Here is a 19,461-nt window from a genome sequence, read left to right on the forward strand (position 1 = left end):
AACTTGATGTTCTTAATAAAGGTCTAAACTTTGCACCAGTTTTAAATTGTAAAAACAACCTGGAGAAGATTGTAGTAAGTGTTGAATTATCAATTCAGTACTTGCCAGAATCTTCGAAAGGTTTTGCTAGGGAAACGATTCTCAACCAAATTACAAAGAATCTTACTAAATCAAAAAACACATCGGATTCTATTTAAAAGCTGACAAGGGAAACAAAGTTGTTATTTTAGACAAACCAGGATATTTTAAACGAGTTGATGATCTTTTATGATAATATCCAATTAATAATTACATTAAAAAAACTTGATATGTTACATAATATTTTTCAATATAACAACTCAAACTATAAACAACTAGAAGATGTAGCCAGTGTGCGAGATATTGGTGTACCACAGGGGTCAATATTGGGAACAATCTTATTTATTTTATTTATAAATGACATTATAGAACAAAGTGACAAGTTGCAAAAAATTCCAGCAAATTATTTAAAGATATAAGCGATTATTGTTGAAAGAACGCTTCAATCCTTGATAATGGAAAGACTTTGTATAAATCATAGCTTATTAATTGGGCTTGATGAGAAGACTGTAATTGAAAGACAAACTATTGTGCTTATACCTAAATCAACAGCTTAATTGGGAATGCCATATTAATATGATATGTACAAGACTTGGATAACTATATTTTTTAATAAGACAAATTAAAAACTCAGTTAGCATGGAGATGCTGAGAATCGTATCCTGGACTGGTACAGGCAGTTCTGTAATATGGTCTGGTTTTCTGGGGTGTATCAGGGCATTTAAGAAGGCATTTATAGCACAAAAAAAGTTCTAAGATGCAAGGAGTTAATTCCTCCATGTCTCCTATAGAAATATGTTTCAAACACTTGGTATTCTCACGCTGGTTGACTATTTTTAAAAAAGATTTAGAAAAAAGCTGTGACGTTCACCAGCATAAAACCCGCAACGATAGATTGCCATTCTCTAGATTTACAGTAGGACAACATTCTTCTTTGTATATGGGCACTAAATGCTTGTAAAGGGTAAGAGTTATTTTAGGGATAAAGGTCCATCACAAACAGCTTAATTTAAAAAAAAAAATTCTCTTGGAAAATTTTTTTTATTCAGTCCAAGAATTTCTTGATTTTTGTATGCTACTGCCTTATACCAATTATTCTAAACGCTTCATTATGTAAATTAAATTTCATTTATTGTTCTTAGTTAATTCTTAGATTAATCTTGATTTTCTGCTACATATAATTTATACGTCTTTGAGCAATGGGTTTTTTTTTAAATCATGGAAACTGTCTATTGTTGTTCCTGTACCTAAAGTACAAAATACAATTCTTCACAATGAAGATCAATTAATAAACATTGTGCCTACATATGGGAAGATTTTTGAAGTTTGTGGTAAAGAGCAACTTTAAAAGTTTTGTGCTTAAAATTTAATATTAGTTTCTAATTAATCCCTTGCCTGTGATAATTTTGTATCGGCGATTTTGTATTGTAGATTTTGTAAAACTGTATTATTAGAAATCTAAAACTGTATTACTTTGCACAATAATTCTAAATAATGAACTGAACAACCGATTTCACTGGCTCTGTGATAATAATTTAAATTTAAACGCAAACAAGTCAAAACTTTGTGTATTTATTAAAAAATCAAAAACCTATCGGTAAAACATTGATAATATACAAATAATTGTAAATAGGGAAAATATTGATTACGAAAAAACAGTTAAATATCTAGGGGTGATTTTAGATGGGCAAAAATACTAGGAAAAAAAATTGTCAATGCATACAAAAGTAATGTTATATGATTCCATTGCACTCCCACATTTGCAATTCTGCACAATACAACTAACCAATTGGAAATATCCAAAACAGAGCTATAAGAATGATTTTTTGGCACCAAAGTCGTAAATTAAGCTTATTTTTATTGAAAATCTTGTTGTATAACATCTCTTTTTTATATAATTTATACACATATACCATAATAAAGTATTTTTTTAGATGGATAAAAAAAATAAATTAATAAAAACAAAAATAAAACAATATTGTTTTATGATAACTACCTACTGATAAGAGTTTATTTGTTATAATATGGATGGAGATTGATTTTATGTATTATTAGAATATAACCTGATATGAAAAAAGTCTGATGATATACCAAATAATATGTATTTCTTTAAGAATTATCTTTTTTATTTACTGTTTTAACTTTAAATAAATAATAAATGCTATTTTAAGTTTTGTTAAATAAATCAGATACAAGCAAATGCAATATATTTCATTTATCATAAATAATTTCTTATAATATATTATGTGGTACACATATGTACCACTAAACATATTGGTTAGTAAGTTTATGGAATGGCTCTCTGGTACAAATATGTAGAACCCCATAACTCAAAATAAAATCAAAAAAACTTTCTTTTCACACTTAAAAGTTCTTAAAAGGAACATACTTAGAAGATATTTTTCAAAATTGTCTGTATTAAGTAACCCCCAGAGTTCTATCCTATAAAAGGTTAAAGACGTACATAATTATAGTACTAAAAATCTTACAGATTTTATACTGACATACTGATGTAAAACAAATCAATTGCTCAACTCTGTCCTGTACACCGATTTGACCATTAAAACCTGTGATAATTTAACATAGTTCGAGAGGATTTTAAGCAAATTTATTTTAGCTATGTTGTAAGTTTTGTTTGTTTTATCTAAATTTCATGTGTGGGTGTATGTGTTTTATTTTATCTTTACATTATATGTCTAACGTTAATTTTATTTATACAGCTTTAATCAATTTTTAACTTTTTTTATCAGCATAGGTATAGTTTTAAATATTAGTGTTTTCCCTTATAAATAACTTATAACCTTTGATTTTATTCTTATATTTAGTGGTATTCTTATATCTTATATTAAGTGGCCTTTATACTTTTTATAATTATTAGGTATCAATTATAGCATTGATGCTAAGTAAATACTTATTATATTACTATATTTCATATTTATTTAAGTACAAAGCCCTCCTACAAATAGACTAAGCAATAAAATTAACTAAGTTATTTATTTGTATTTTTACAAATATAAAAAAAATATACAATAAGAAAATAAAAATAATATAATACCTCTCCTTACAAAATTAAGTAGAATCCGTTAAGTGGCAACTAAATGACGCCAGACTAGTGACAGATATACCTTTATTAAAATTAATTTAAGGAAAAAAGTATATTAATAATTTGATACAAAATTTTATATAATTAAATTATTAAATTTAATCTTGTGTTGCTAAAGGTTGACTAAAGTTAATATGTAAATTTTCTAGAGAGTATGGGTCAGTTAATCAGGATAAGTCTACACGATTACTAATAATCTAATGAATTAAGACTTGTTAAAATTGTTTCTACAACTCTCCTTCGACTAAATACAATAAAACTTCATAGTTATCAAAGTAATTAAAAAAAATTTTAGGTCTATTAAAGTGCAAATTTAGTATATTTGAAAACTTGCGTTGCACTTTTTTATTGGGTCAGTATATTTGTGATACATCGGGTTCCAAACTACTGTCTGATATTCTATATTTGGTTTAAAAATTACATTAAATAAAATTATTAATGATGTTTCATTAACGAAAACCTTTGTAAGTCGAGATAAAACATCTGGCTTTTATATAATAATACTTAAATATAAGTTCGGATTTAATGCCATTTTTATCGATATAAATAACTGCAGAACATTCTTGACATTGACTAGGCTCAATTAAGGGTGCTGCATCAGAAGGTTCAAATACTCAATAAATATTTTTCCTGAATCTTCCTGATCATTAAATTAAATTTTTAATTAATGACCTGATTACCAATTAATTATCAATTCATAATTAATGATAATAATGAATTGGTAATATTAATGATATTAATAGGTTTATTTAAACTTAAATTACAAGTTACATAAAATAAAAGGCAATGCATTAACACAAGCCCACAAAAGGCTACACCTGTTTGTGTAAGATTTAGCATGATTTAAGAAATAAAAAATTAATAAAATAAAACAACGATAAATAAAATTTATAAAAAAAGGACAATTAAAAAAAAGTACCTACATATAAAAAAAATGAAAGGGATAGACATATATGTATGTATAAAGCTAATAATAATACATTTTAGAATATTGAAACTAGTTACAATAATAAAAATATGTTGTGACAAAAATTGACAGAGTAACTACTTGCATTTTTTTCTCTTTATTTTAATCTGCTAACTTACTAATTACTTACTTAATAAAATTTAAGTTTAAAGGTTCCACATATACATAGTCTAAATTGGGTTGCATAACAATATTATGTTAAGTTAGAATATGTGCTTTATATCATATTAATAGTTATTATCTATAAAATTTGGAGAATGTTTAAATATCTATTTTTTAAGTTTTGCCTTTACTTTTTATTGTCATTTATTTAAAGACCCCCAATAAATAAAGCACCAAAGTATTAATTTGAGAAACTAGTACTTAGAAGTGAGATTCATGATAGAATGCCACTGCTCTATTTACAAGTAGTTGTTGATACAACCAATTTAGACCCGATTTTCATTATTCATTATATCATTTATTATTTTAAAATTTTTGTAGCTATAAGTATTATTTGTATCTTTGTTTTTTTCTAAAATAGGGTAAGAATAGGGTAAAGAGCAGCTCTAGGCTATTCTTCTCCCTATAAGCAAGTGTAATTTTTTATATATTTATTTGAAAAACAGGCAGTTTGTTATTAATATTATATAATGACTATCTTTTTTCACCTAAACTGCTTGAACGTATGAAATGCAGCAATTTACTATAATCTTGAAGAAGTTAAGGTAAAGTAATTAGCTTTGTTTTAACTAATATTTTTGATTTTATGCTTGATGATGCTCTACCAGAGCGAAACACGTTAAGCCTGTGATTATATGTTGTGAGACCGTGACGCGTTCTTTAAAATGCCTTTTGCAATAAGCAAGAATTATTTTTTTTTGCAATAAAAGCAGCAAAAATCCCATATAGGAACCAAATAACTTATTTTCGGTGAATACAAATAATATCTTTTATGACAGTGTAATTTAATAATCTGTAACCGCTTTTATATCGACCGTATAGTTTGTATCTTCCTCCGATACAAAGGAAATTGGATACGGCGTCTTCGGCTTTCAAATAATGTTTAAGTAAAGTATAGAAAATTGTTTGGGAGGAAGACCTAAAACCTTTTACTTAAGACGAAAATACTTCAATAAATTTGAAAAAAAATGCTTCTACCAAAAAACGTATATTAAAAGAAAAAAAACTATCAAAACCGACCTATTATGGCTTTCATCCGTGTTATTTTAAAAGCTGCGTCACGCTTTGTGTTGCTACAAGCATTAACTTCCAGTGAGGGTTAAAGTAACATGGCCATTTATTTACCAAGAGGTTTACTTTTTCAGTTGCTAGTTAAAACGTTTGCTTTACCAATTGTTTTTATGGGCAATAAAGTCAAAAAATCCAGTGCTTCAGAATAATTTATATTTTAGGATGTTTTTAACTCCGTTGATTTTTTTATAAAGTGCTTTATTTGAATTTCATGTACGATTTTATAGTATGTGTGGCTAGTTCGACATATTTATAGAATGATTCCCGAAAGTTTAGTTGTGAGCTTTCAAACACAAAAAATCATAGCCAATTAAGTTATGCCTACTTTTGATAATAAATGTTGGTTTTGTTCTTTAGAGTGCCTCTAATAATTATAAATGCATTTTTAAAGGGTATTAGTTTTATGTTTTTTTAGCGGGGAAGGAACCAATATTAAAGTAAAAAGTAACCCTTCCAAATTTTCACGTTTCAACTTAAATATAAGAATTTTTGGTGTACTTTAAAAGCGAGTTGCTCCCTGAATAAACAAAGAAACTCGTTAACATACAAAACAAAAAGTAAAACTGCTACTCTTCAAAAGCTTTTAGGTCAAAGTGTTGTTTTAAATTAAACCCAGGTAGGTAGTGCGCCAAATCTCAAAACTGTTTTAAATCAAAGTGCATCACTTCTGCTTTTAGTGAAAATTCAATTAGGTAAAAGCAACACACTCGGTCTACTGCCCGGAACATACAAATTATTCTATACAGATCTAAAATATTGCATGTTTAGAAAAAAAGTGCGTCCAACTAGAAGAAGAAACACATAAAACACATTGGTTAAATTAAATAACGATAAAACAAAGATTGCATATATGGATTTTTGCCACATCGAATTTAATTTTCCGTTCTTCAAAAAGTCTTTATTTGCTTAGAAAATTGAATATTTATTTGTCAAGTCAATAAAATGTAAAAAGCGCCAGTGTTATCGAGCTTTGGCTTGAGTAAATAAAAGGGTCCAAACTGTCAATATTCACGCCTCTAGCTACGGCCATTTTGGTTTTTCCGAGGAGCACATATTTGATTAAAATTTTGGCAAATATTGACGGCTTTGCCCGTCAAAGGTATCGAATTTGACCCTTTATTATAAAAAGGGTTTATTGGTTTTATTTATCAATGCCATCAATCATTACAGTCGTATCCATTGAAATTATGCCTTATAAATTCAGGTACTTCTGCTCGTTTTTCTAAAATCAATTAACTTTTGATTTTTACTCTCTCTTATGTAGTAAATTATACTAAAATTCTTTGTCAAATAAATTTGATTGGCAAAATCAAACTTTTTAAAGTAAAACTCAAAAACACTAAAAGAGAAAATTAAAATAGTCTTCAATGATATACCAACTGAAGCTGTTTAGAACTCGGTTGACGGATTTTATCATCGAATTGTGGCTTCTAAGTTAAAGCAGCTGGCCATTTTCAATAAATGCATCATTAAGATTAGCCGCTATAAAACACATGTAATAGGTTTTAGAATGGTTACCAGTCAGAGAATACTTTCTATTTAATATGCTTGTTTACAAGACTGAAATTTGTCGTGCTCCACACTGTCTGTTTAATCATCATCTCTGCCCAAATACATGATCATGACACAAAATCCAGAGATAATTTTTATGAATCAAGAGTCTAAAACTACTTATTTTGGAATAATTTTTCATGTGAGTTTCTGTCTTTTTTTGTCTCTTTAATATGCATATGTTTGTCGTTATTGCATAGATGACAAAAAATTTTAAAAATATATTTAGGTCTTTTGTATTAAAATGATCTAATATATATACATATATTTCTTTTTAATGTAAGAGAGTAATTTTTAGATGACTTCATTTTATTATAACTTGCATCAGTTTTCTTTTTTTGACTAAAATCCTCCTTAGTTTTTATTTGAATACTGTACTAATCAATACAGTGAATATTGAATGTGCTAACGTGCGCCACTGCAGGAAGATACTTACGGCTCCCGGCTAAAGTCTCAACCCTTCATTAGCGACAAACGGGACCTGGTATCGCGTCACAGTGTAAACATTAATTTAGTTCACGTTTGTCTGGAGCAATTTAGCACTTAAGTTATGTGCCTGTTGTACTACGTGTTCAGTTTTAATGCTGGTCAAATAAAGCGTCTTGTTTTAGAGCAGATTGTGTTTTTGTATTTGATATTACAGCGGAAATAAAAAAGAAAAAGATTTTTCTTCCTGAAGTCAGCTTAAGAGATTTATTAATTGCACAAAAAGATACATTTCTTTCATTGTAAGGAAAAATTACAGTTTATTTGAGAGGAGACGCACAATATTCTGTCTGGAAATTATTTTTGTTGGGCACAGTTTGAGCAGTTACATCCTAATCATATAAATTCGAAACCTTACTTACAAAAAGTGGAAATTTTTTCACATCCCCTTCTTATTGACTTTAAACATTTCTAAAAGTTTCAATATATACAGTATTGGAGAAAAATTAAGCGACGCTATAATATTCCTAAAAAACTTTGTGACTGTATCTCATGTAATTAGGAACAATTTTGTAGTATCAGTACATACTTTTGTTAATCGTATTTAAACATTCTTTGACTCTTGTGATGAACAGCAAGAGATTAGTAAATTGTTGTATGTTTTTATGCATTTTTTCATAGACAAAGATAAAGCGACTTGATCGATATTGTTCATACCATTAGTAGATAAATATTGGTTTTGGTCGGTATCAAATCTATATTTTGTTTAAAAATGCCTCGTGGTAAAAGTTTTTCTATTAATCTTAAAGAAAGAATTATTGTATTGTATGAGATGGAAACACCACCATATGTAATAAAACAAGAACTAAGGGTTTCAAAATCTGTTGTGTTGAGAAACATTCAGAATTATCGAATTAAAGGAAAAGTAGTTAACTGAAAACAGACCGAGAAAAACTTCAAAGAAACTGGATAGAAAAATAAAAAGGATCTCCTAGGCAAATCCTTTTTTGTCAGCAAAGCAAATTCTGGCTGAAGCTGGGGGCTCTAATGTTTCCTCTCAAACGATAGAGCGCAGACTAGTTGAAGCAGGCTTAAAAGCATGCAAACCTGCCAAAAAACCGCTTCTTAGTAAGAAAAATATTAAAGCACGTCTTCTGTTTGCAGAACAACATACTCACTGGACACCAGAGCAATGGAAAAAAGTACCTTTTAGTGATGAGTCAAAGTTTAATTTCTATAAAAGTGATGGTGTTCAATATGTTCGTCGTATTGCAGGTAAAAGACTTGACCCAAAGTATGTCCAAGGTACTGTAAAACATGGAGGTGGCAACGTGTTAGTGTGGGGTTGTTTCTCTGGCTATGAAATGGGACCAATTTACTAAATTGAGGGCATTATGGATAGCTTTAAGTATAAATATATCCTTGAAAATGTCATGCTACCTTATGCGGAATGGAATATGCCACTACGTTTTGTTTCCCAACACGACAGTGATCCAAAACATACAGCAAAATGTATAAAATAATGGTTTAATGAGAATAAAATAGCCATTCTTAAATGGCCAGCCCAATCGCCCAATCTTAACCTGATCGAAAACCTGTGGAAAATTGTGAATAGGCAACTTAGAATTAAAACCTATAAAAACAAAGAGTATATTTTTGAAGGAATTAAAAATATATGGAAAAATATTGATCAAGATATAATTAATAATTTAATTTCTGCCATACCTCAAAGGTGCCGCCAGGTAATTGCAAATAAAGGCTTGTGGACTAAATATTAAGGGCGCAATCTGATGTTTTCTTTTATTTTTATTGTAAGCGTCGCTTAATTTTTGTCGTATAGAAATATTTAACTTTTTTTTTTCTTTTTATGATCTTGTTTATACGGAAGAATTTTAATATGTTATGTAATAAATATATGTTTATTAATGAGTGTATTTGTTTTATTGAGTTTTAATTCTTGTTGCGATTTTGCTTTTTTAATAAAAGAAAAAAACTGTATCGTCGCTCTATTTTTGTCTGATACTGTATGTATTTTTGTAAAGACATAATTATAGATAAGGTATTAAAATGCCTTAAAAGGACTATATTATTGCAATAAACAGTAAAAATTATTGTAAAATGTTAAATTGAACTGATTATAAAAAATATTTGTAAAAAGTTAAATATACTTTTTTTAAAATTCCTTAGCTTTTTTATTTAAAGTAAAAACTTTAATTATGTATGACTTTTTTAATTTAGTTTAATATTTAAAAATTTTCTGAAAATTTTAATAAAGTTTTATGGTATGTAGTGAAAAATGAATCTTTAATTTTTTTCTTTTTTTTTAAGCTTTAAAATATATGTATATACTTTTAACATAGCAGCATAAAAACTTTTATTTTTCTTTATAAAACCGTACAAAATGACTAAAATTATGGCTTAATTTTTGTAATAATAATAATTATAATGTTTATTTATTTAGCATATTGCTACATACAAGTGCAATTATATATTATAATTTTTTAAAACATATTAACAGTATCTTGATAAAACTAGTAAATACAAAAAGTAAAAATAAAAGTAAGCGATTAAATAATTAAAGAGTAAAATAAAACGTTAAACTACATAAATATTAAAATTAGATATACCCTCCTTACAACCGTTTAAATTCTCTTATATAACTATATTCCTTAATATTATTTGGAAACTTATTAAATCCAAATAACTATTTATAAAAAATAGAATTCATCATTTCTTTAGAATAGCATCTATAATAATAATAATAGTAATAATAATAATAATATGTAGCATATTTGCTACATACATAATTTATGTTATATACTAAAAAGTGTAAAAATAAAAGACACAAAGAAAGACAATTAAAATATAAAACACTTACAGTACAGTACTAAGGTACTAAATAATATTTTTTGTTTTACCGATAAGATATTTAGTATATTTAACATATTAACCGGTGTATATCTATTACATTTTAGTATTATTCTCATGGCTTTGTTTTGTATGATTTGAAGTCTATTGATCCTGTAATCAGGATTGCTAAACAAAAGCGTAGAACGAAAATCCAAGTGCAGCAAAATAATACTATTATAAATTACCAATTTTGTTTGTAAAGAGAGGTTTCTGCCAATTCTCAATAAAAAATTATTATTTTTTTGACATTTTGCGTGTTATGCTGTCAATATGAGAATCAAAATTCAAATGTGGATTCAAAACAACACCCAAATATTTAATTTCTTTTTAGTAGGATGTTGTTCCATTATTTATCTCTACTTTTATTAGATTTAAATTTACTTGTGTTAGCCTAGTTTTACTCCCAAGCAGACGAATTTTTGTTTTATAAAAAAAATACTTTCTCTATTATTTTCTTGGATCTTCAATGAAAAAAGATAATCATAATAGGACTTTTTTTCCATGTCATGTAAATAACATAAATTTTTTCTAAAATTCTTAAAACTCGTGTTTAGAAAATAAAAATTGAATCAACAAAATTAAAATATTTAATAATAAATATGAATTAGTAATTTAAAATTATATGTGTGATACTAACAAATTATTGGCGTATGTAAGTAATAAATTATATTGACATAATACAATTTAAATAAATAAATTTGAATAAATAATCTGAGTTAAATATTTATAGTAAAAGCTATCTTAATTTTAAAATACTCTTTCACTTTCTATTAAACCCTCTTGTTGTTAGCATAGTTCCTTAATATTACCCAATAATTTAAAATGATATGTGTTTTCTAACAAACTATTGACGTAGGTAAGTACTAAATTCTATAATAAGATGAATGAATAACTTGAATTTAAATATTTCTAATTATAGCTATCCTAATTTTAAAGAACTTTTTTACTGTCTATTAAATTCTGTTAAGTTTTCATGTTACATTCTGTCTATTAAACGCTGTTGCTGTTGGCATAATTCCTTAATATTATTTATTAATGTAAAATTATATGTGTGATGCTAATAAACTATTGATGTATGCATGAACTAAATTGTATTTTAGCATAAATAAATAATTTGAAATTAAATATTTCTCGTTATAGCTATCCTAATTTTAAAGAACTTTTTCACTTTCTATTAAACGCTACAAAATGTACGCGTAGTAGATCCACCGCTTTGTTTTTTAACCATCACCCTTTATTAGGGCAGGCATTTACGGTCTGTTAAGCTTGATTGATGTTACAAACAAACAGTGCTGATCTGACAAAAAAACTCTCGCCCACTAACTACAACTGGCAAAAGATAAACGTTGCCTAATTATTTACCTTTTTAACTCTTTTTTAACCATGTTAAAATATTGTAATATTAAAAAAAATCAGAAATTTATTTGTATCATTTATTCGTTAATAAATAAGCTTATTATTGAGGGAACTTTAATATGATTATTTTAGATTAAGGTTGTTATTTTACAAAATATGTTTGTTGCAACAGATAAGGCACAAAGAAATAATACAAATCCCTTTTAAATTCCCTCTTACCTTATATCTCCCTTTTGTAGTAAAACTTCTTCGAAGACGACTCGTATCCTTTCCTTGTATCTGAAATAAACAAACAAGCTTACAAGAGAGTTGGATACAACAAAAGTAAAATCGTACACAAAAGAAGAAAAGAATCGGCTTAATTAAAAAAAAAGGTTTATGCACGGATAATAATTTAGTCTCAAGTTATTTATGTCAGCATAGTTATGGAAAATATTTTCAGCTTTAGATAAAATCTGTATTTCAATGATTAGGTAATCGTACAAGTTTACAACTTAAATCAATTACAAAAATGATTTTTTTAATAAAATATTTCTTTGTTTAGAGAACCGAAATCTAGAGAAATGTGCTTTTTTCCTTATTAATCCTATACACTCAAGATCAGTTAATAAGCAATTAAATATTTTTCTCCCTAGTAATTTTTTAAGATTTTTGAAACACTTTACTGATCTAGTTTCTAGATCTTTTCTTCTAACTATAAAGTATTTATCAGAGCAACGATATAAAACATCGTCAATCTAAAACTATTAAAAAAATCAAGCTGTTTTATTATCAGCCTAAAGAATTGTCATTGACTATAATTTTTCATCGTTAATGACCTGAATGTAGCTAAAAGTTGATCAACTTTTAAGCCCTATTTTTCACAATAGTGATTTTAACGTTAAATAGCACAGATCAAGGAAATATTAATAAAACACATGTTCTTTATTATTCTTGCTATAGGATCGGTTATACTTTATCAGAGTATTTATATTTATATCAAAATCAATGATTTTTCTTAGAAGAACATTACTAGACAATTATTTTTCTTTTAAGCTATTAAATACGATTTATTGATCTTGGCAGTAAATTTAAAGCTTGATCCACAGAAAATCAATCAGAAAATTGATATATGTCCTTATTGACCTAAGAACGATAATATATTTATCTTAACAGTGTTTAATGATTTATTAATGTGATTTATAAAAAAAAATACTTATTTATTTACTTACTTATTTATCGCAGCAATGACTGAATAACGTGGATTTAGTTAAAATGCTTGTTTTTATATTTTTTTAATAATTTTGTTTTCATCTCTCTTCTCCTTTATTTTTTTTAGTTTATTATTATTATTTTGGCAATGACTTAAAAAAACTCATCTATTCAGATTAACTCATATCAAATGCGATCTCAGTAATGATTTTATTCATCAACAAGTAAAAGAAAATATGTTGATTATCTACTAAGATTGAATTCTATACAAAAAGGGCTGTTATTGCTTATAAGACTTAAATAAATAGATATTTTATTTAATAAAAAAAGTAAATAGATATTTTATTTAAAGACTTAATTCTTTTTTTGCGTGTTTATCTTCTTCGGGATTTATTTCTTTTTTGAAAGTAGTACTGACCTGGCAGCTAAAGCTTATACTTAAATCTAAGTAAAAGTTAAGGTAAAGAGGTTTTTCAAAGCAAAATTGTAACACAAATAAAAAATATTAAAAAAAGGATCTATAAAATATGAATTAAAAATATAATGTTAAAATAAATCCATTAGTATATTAAGGCGTTTTATTAATTGATCTAACTAATTTTACTGAGCCTGATGAACTTGATGAAATTGAAAATAGTCAAAAATGTGATAATTAAGAAAGACAATTTTCAATTTTAAAGTTATATTTTTCTTGTAATAGAAACAATTATTAAACTTAAAGTGTATTTATTTATTTTTAGAATCGACTATGTCTTCTATAAATTTTCTGCACTTTCTTGATATCCATTCTCTTAGTTGTATTGAATTTATGTTGGTAAGTGTTAAAGTAAGTTTCGAAGGCAGTGTATAAAGATAATAGCGTTGCCCCAAGGAAGTTTTGACTTTCGATAACTGGTTACAATAAAATAAATGTCAAATTACATACAATATAATTTATTAAATTTTTCTAGTAGATTGAATTTTAATTTATTTATCTAAAAGAAAAATATTTTTTACTATATAAATAGGCAATTAATCAGTATAACATTAAAATACCGTAAAGTGTTTTTTTTTTCAAGATTTATTGTTAGTTTTTAATTATTAAACTACTTGAAAAATTTGATCAAATCAGATTTTGCTTTATTTTTGCGACTATCCTAAGAGTCACTTTTATATATTATGGCAGAGTCATCGGCGAAACACGTTATTTCTTTTGATATACAGATCCAATATTTTCTTGTCAATTAGAGCTGACAGTGCCGCTAATATCTACCTTATAGACAAAACAACTTTTAAAGAGTACCAAGGCAAACTCTCTGATTTCATTTGGTTTTAAGATGTCTACCAGGATATTGTATCAAATGCCTTAACCAGGTCTAAAAATACATACAATATTTTTTTACATCTGTCAAGTTAGAAATAAAGCATCGTTTGTTAAACCGGGCAAAAATGATAGGAAAAAACGGAAAATGTTTTTTAGGAATTATGTTACAACTATTAAGTTGGTAGTTTGTAACATAGCCTTTAGAATACAATTGGTTTATAAAAAAATAGCGGTTTTACAAGATACTTTGCATATTCCTTATTTATATCAGATCTTAATCTATCCAGTCCAGGAACTTTAGCATTTTTTTAAACAGTAAAAGAAAAAGATTATGTTATTTGGAGCCTTAAAGGTAACATTGTTATTCATATACAAGTGTATTTTTGCCGTATATCTCCAAATTGCATAACAAGCTATCTCTTTTTTATTTTTTATCAAAAAAATTGTTTTTGTCTTATGTCAAACTAGTGACGATAAAATGGTAATATTCGCAAGATTTATTGTTCAAGATTTAGATAAAAAGTGTTTTTATACGTTAAAAAAAATATTATAACAAAAAAGTATATAAATAATGTAAATCCAATCAAATATATTATTAAAATATCAATATAGTTTTACAATATTTGAATGTAGTTCTATACTTAGATAAATAAGATATGTGTGTCTAGTCTAACTGCAAAAAAAAAAAGAAAAAAACAAATTCGCTAAACAACCAATAGATATATAAACCAATATTTATTCTAGCATACTAATAACTATACTTGTTAGAAGGACTACCCAGTACCCAAACCTAATTACAGATTAAGCAACTATTTTTTCCCAATTTATAAAAATAAAGAAAATACCATTATAAAGTTGCTTTTATCTACTCATAATGCTTATAAATACTTCAAAATTATGTTTCAGAAAAACTGTGAGCTTTTATGGAAAATTATTTTATTGTTTAGGTTCCTTTTGTACAATGGAATAAAGTTCAAAAATTTAGGACCATAATACTCAAGATACCTCTGAATTTTTGTTTTCTAATATGTATGTAACGTATAAATGTTTATATGAGGCAAAGATTGTAAAGAATGATTAATTAAAAATCATAAGAACACATTTTTTTCTCGTAGATTTGACAATAATGAAATATTTTCTTTCAGCTTTTGAATAATTAGCAATCTCAAACAAGTAAGAATTAGTTTTCGCTCTATGGCTTGGAAACGTATACATATTAAAATTATCCAAACATTGATTTTAACTTTATCAACCTGAAGATAATAAATTTACTTCAGTAGTCGATTTATTCAGCTCAACTATGGCCATTAATAATTTGTTCCTTGTCTAAAATCGTAGACTTGCGTAATTTTACATTTAAAGTAATTTTAATGTATTCTTAAATAGTTTCCAATAAGTTAAAATTTTGTAAAAGTATCTTTAGTTCTACATATGTGGAGTGAAATTTAGAGCTTATAGCTAAAGTCTAAATGAAGAAATTGATATACAGGGTGTTCCGTTGATCATGTTACAAACTTCTAGGGCAGATAGAAAACGTCAAAAGAAAAACAAAAGTTTATATAAACATGGGTCCGGAAAAGCTTCCTCAGGGAGCTAGAGCTCTTTGAAAATAACCCTTAAAAACTAGTTTTTTTTTAATAGCTCCGGAACTACTTTAGCTACCGCAATATTTTTCAGTTTGAAATTTGACTATTAGGGGGCATAATTAAAAGGTCAATAATTCAATTCTAATTTTCTTCGAAAAATATCAGCTTAGGGTACTTTTTTTGAACATCTCAGAAATCTTGAAACATTTTCCATCATTTTGGTCAAAGACTCAATGCAGACTTTTCACTAGTGTCCCCTAAGTTACCCTAAATTAACGGAAAATTAAACTAGGAAAGAAAACTCCTAAAACAGGAGCATCTATACTACACAAAAAACAATGATTATATATGAAACTATACAATGTAATAAATACACTGATACAAATGATACCTAACGATATTCATAAATAGACCTCTTAAAACATTAATACCTTGCATCAAGAAATTCAACTATGCCAGAGGGAACAAGTTGTATTAAATATTCATTGACATACTGAATTCTGGATAGTAAACCATTTCTCATTCTTCTTGAGCAAAAAAAAACATAGTATGCAGACTATGTTAGATGAAGCTTCTATATGATTTGCCTGCTAAAAATAGAGCTAATACTACGATACTAAACTCATAGGAACTTCGGTAATTGCTTCGTCGGCATTGTACATATAGAACCAAATTGCGTTATACTAATATCAGCAGCATACCAATAAATTAAGTTCTTTGTCCTTATAATTAAGTTTTATAGTAGAATCTATCTTATAACACTTTCTGATATTAATGTAGGGTATCAATCATTCCCCGCAAAAAAAATGTCTTTCACTCCACTTCACTTAAACTACTTATGCTAAAATACAAAATTTACCTTAGTTTTTAAATTACAGAATTATAATAACACCACCAAGTAAAACTTAAATCATAATACCTCCTAATTCTATTCTTATGTATCTCATATCATCTTAATCTATTCCGTATCATCTTAATCTAACAAAACATTATTTAGACCTCTATCCTTTAAGACATTATAAGGTCCCTTAAAAATTGGTTCTAATTTATTTCTCCTACTACAATTTTATACTAAAACTGTATTCCCTTTATTGCAGTAACGTCAGAATGTACATACGATCGTATTAAAGAAAAACATCAATATGGAATCCATATAGGCAGATAATTTCCCAAATCTTTGGGTGAATTTTCTACTTCACGAAGCGTTTCATGATGATACGTTATAGAGTTAAGTTATTTTGTATTTAATAATTTCAAACATTCCTATACAAATTTGACAAGAACTTTATCTGTGGCTATTACTTGTGGCACTACAAAACGTAGGATAAAATTCCCTACAAAAGATTTAGCCACCATCTCAGTTTCCTTGTCAGATATGCTTCTACGAATTTTGATAATTCATTTTGATTTGTAAGTATATATCTACAGTTTTGTGAATTAGTCAATGTCAAGAAAAATCTTTTTAGATGCTGATGTACCTGTTGCTGTCAATTGCCACGGTTATTTATTTAAATTAGTAGGTTTACATCATTCACAAAAATCACATTTTCTTACAAATTTCATAAAGTCAGTTTTAAGTCCTGTAAAAGTTTATTATTTTTTTTATATAATTCTACATTTTTGTAGGTAGTAAATAAAGGTCATTTAAAATTAGCTGACTTAATTCTTTACTTGTTATAACTTGGTCTTCTTTTAAAATCGATATACCTATTTTACTATTACTTAAGAGCTATTTTGTCATTTATATTCTATGTAGAAATTCGTTGTCAAGGAAGGACTAAGGAGCTACTCTAGATATATATAAGTTATACTTTCTCTCTACTCAAGACTAGATGAAAATATACGGCGAGTATATCTTAAGCCTCGGCACTAGTCTCATTTTAACAATGTAATATCTTGAATTATTATTTTTAATTATTTAAGGTATATATGACATTAAAACGTGTCATATTTAACTGGCTGAAAAAAGATTAAAGTAGCTCTAAGTGCCTGCATATAATTCTTTAAATTTCTTCCAGGCAGTAGAAGAAGATAATTGCCAAAAAAATACTTTTTTTGGTAAAAATTCTATGTAATTCAACAGCCAAAAGTGTTTTTAAATTTAATTATATCAACTAACATTCAAGGTTTTTAAAATGGACGTGCGTTAACTTGAGGCAATACTAGTTTAATCATTGAGTGGTTTTAACAATAATAACACACTTTTAAAATATAGCAACGAAAGCGAATTAAAATAATGAAATTTGAATTAGAACAATTCACAAGTATCAAAACCGTGTCATATTTTACTGGCTGGAAAAGAAGAAGATCGACTTTAACTGCCTGAAAAGAGAATAAAGTAGCTCTAAGTGCCTGCATATAATTCTATAAATTTCTTACAGGCAGTAGAAAACTATAATTGCTTAAAAAATACTTTTTTTGGTAAAAATTCTATGTAAACAATATTTTTATTCTTGTAGGAATATTTCTGGAATCTTTTTTTCCCGAAGAATTCTAAAATACTAAATGAATTCAATTTGATAAAAACGAGTGGAACCTTGGCACCCAAGATGTGACTAGTTCGAATGGACCATATTTCACAAATAGCCCAAGCAGTATGAGAAAAGAATATTTAATTTTCAGTACTGAAACTATAAGCAATAAAGCTTTTCCTTTAACCCAAGTTATTTCTTACATAAGTTAGTTTTTTTATAGACCTAAATAAATCAGTCCAAATCTTGGAATAATAAATATGTGATAAGTATATTACTTACTTGGCAAAAATTTCAATTTGATAAAAGTGGGTGAAACTTTGGCGCCCAACATATAGGTATCTCCAATGGACCATATTCTACGAATATCCCAAACAGCATGAGAAAAGAATATTTGATCTCTGATATTGCAACTATAGGAGATTAACCTCTCCTTGCGGGCATTCGATATCTTCAGTACCAGTTCTACGTATTAAGATTAAGGGAGAGAAATAATGAACTTCGATAACATTTTCGTTGGTTTATTCAAGTCACTCTTATCAACCATTGTCTAATTACGACTTCACTCTCTTTTCTATCTCACCTAATTACTTATCCTATTATGTATATATCTAGAGACCAAATATGCATGCTAACCTAAATATTATTTTACTTGGAATTCATGTTATTTAATAAAAGTTGATGAATACGAAGTCTTAAGGTTACTTGAGATGATTAGAACAAAAGATGACCTAGATATTTAGTAAAATTTCAAAACTTGAAGAAAATCGAGAAGAAACCAATAATAATAGCCCTAAAAATTTTAGCAAATCAACAACGGATGACTAGTTGAATTAATGAAAAATGCAACCTTACTTAAACATTATCATTTACCAGGTCTAAGCAATTTTTTTTTAGTTTATATTACTGAAAAGTTTCATCAAACGACAGACGATAAATACCGAACTGCGAGAGTAATTGGAGACTACCAAATAACGCCTATAAATAACTTTTAGTATATTTTTAAAACGTATCAAAACTGAAACTACAATTTGCTAAAGAAAAATCTTGTTAGCAACACAAAACCATTCAACAGCCAAAGGTGTTTTTAAATTTAATTATATCTACTAACATTTAAGGTGTTTAAAATGGACGCTCGTTAACTTGAGGCAATACTAGTTTAATCATTGAGTGGTTTTAACAATAATAACACACCTTTAAAATATAACAACGAAAGCGAATTAAAATAATGAAATTTGAATTAGAACAATTCACAAGTATCAAAACCGTGTTATATTTAACTGGCT

At 27.0% G+C, this 19,461-nt stretch overlaps 1 protein-coding gene across 1 annotated transcript in view; it reads right to left on the reverse strand.

Annotated features, from left to right (window-relative positions):
- The window catches only part of LOC126740397 (suppressor of lurcher protein 1), a 374,886-nt gene that overhangs the window by 120,609 nt on the left and 234,816 nt on the right, over positions 1–19,461 (reverse strand). Inside the window, exon 6 of the mRNA XM_050446402.1 lies at positions 11,844–11,903. Coding sequence (XP_050302359.1) covers positions 11,844–11,903 — 60 coding nt within the window. The remainder of the gene's footprint in view (positions 1–11,843; positions 11,904–19,461) is intronic.

This window comes from Anthonomus grandis, chromosome 1, assembly GCF_022605725.1.
Source record: "Anthonomus grandis grandis chromosome 1, icAntGran1.3, whole genome shotgun sequence".
NCBI classification, from domain to species: domain Eukaryota; kingdom Metazoa; phylum Arthropoda; class Insecta; order Coleoptera; family Curculionidae; genus Anthonomus; species Anthonomus grandis.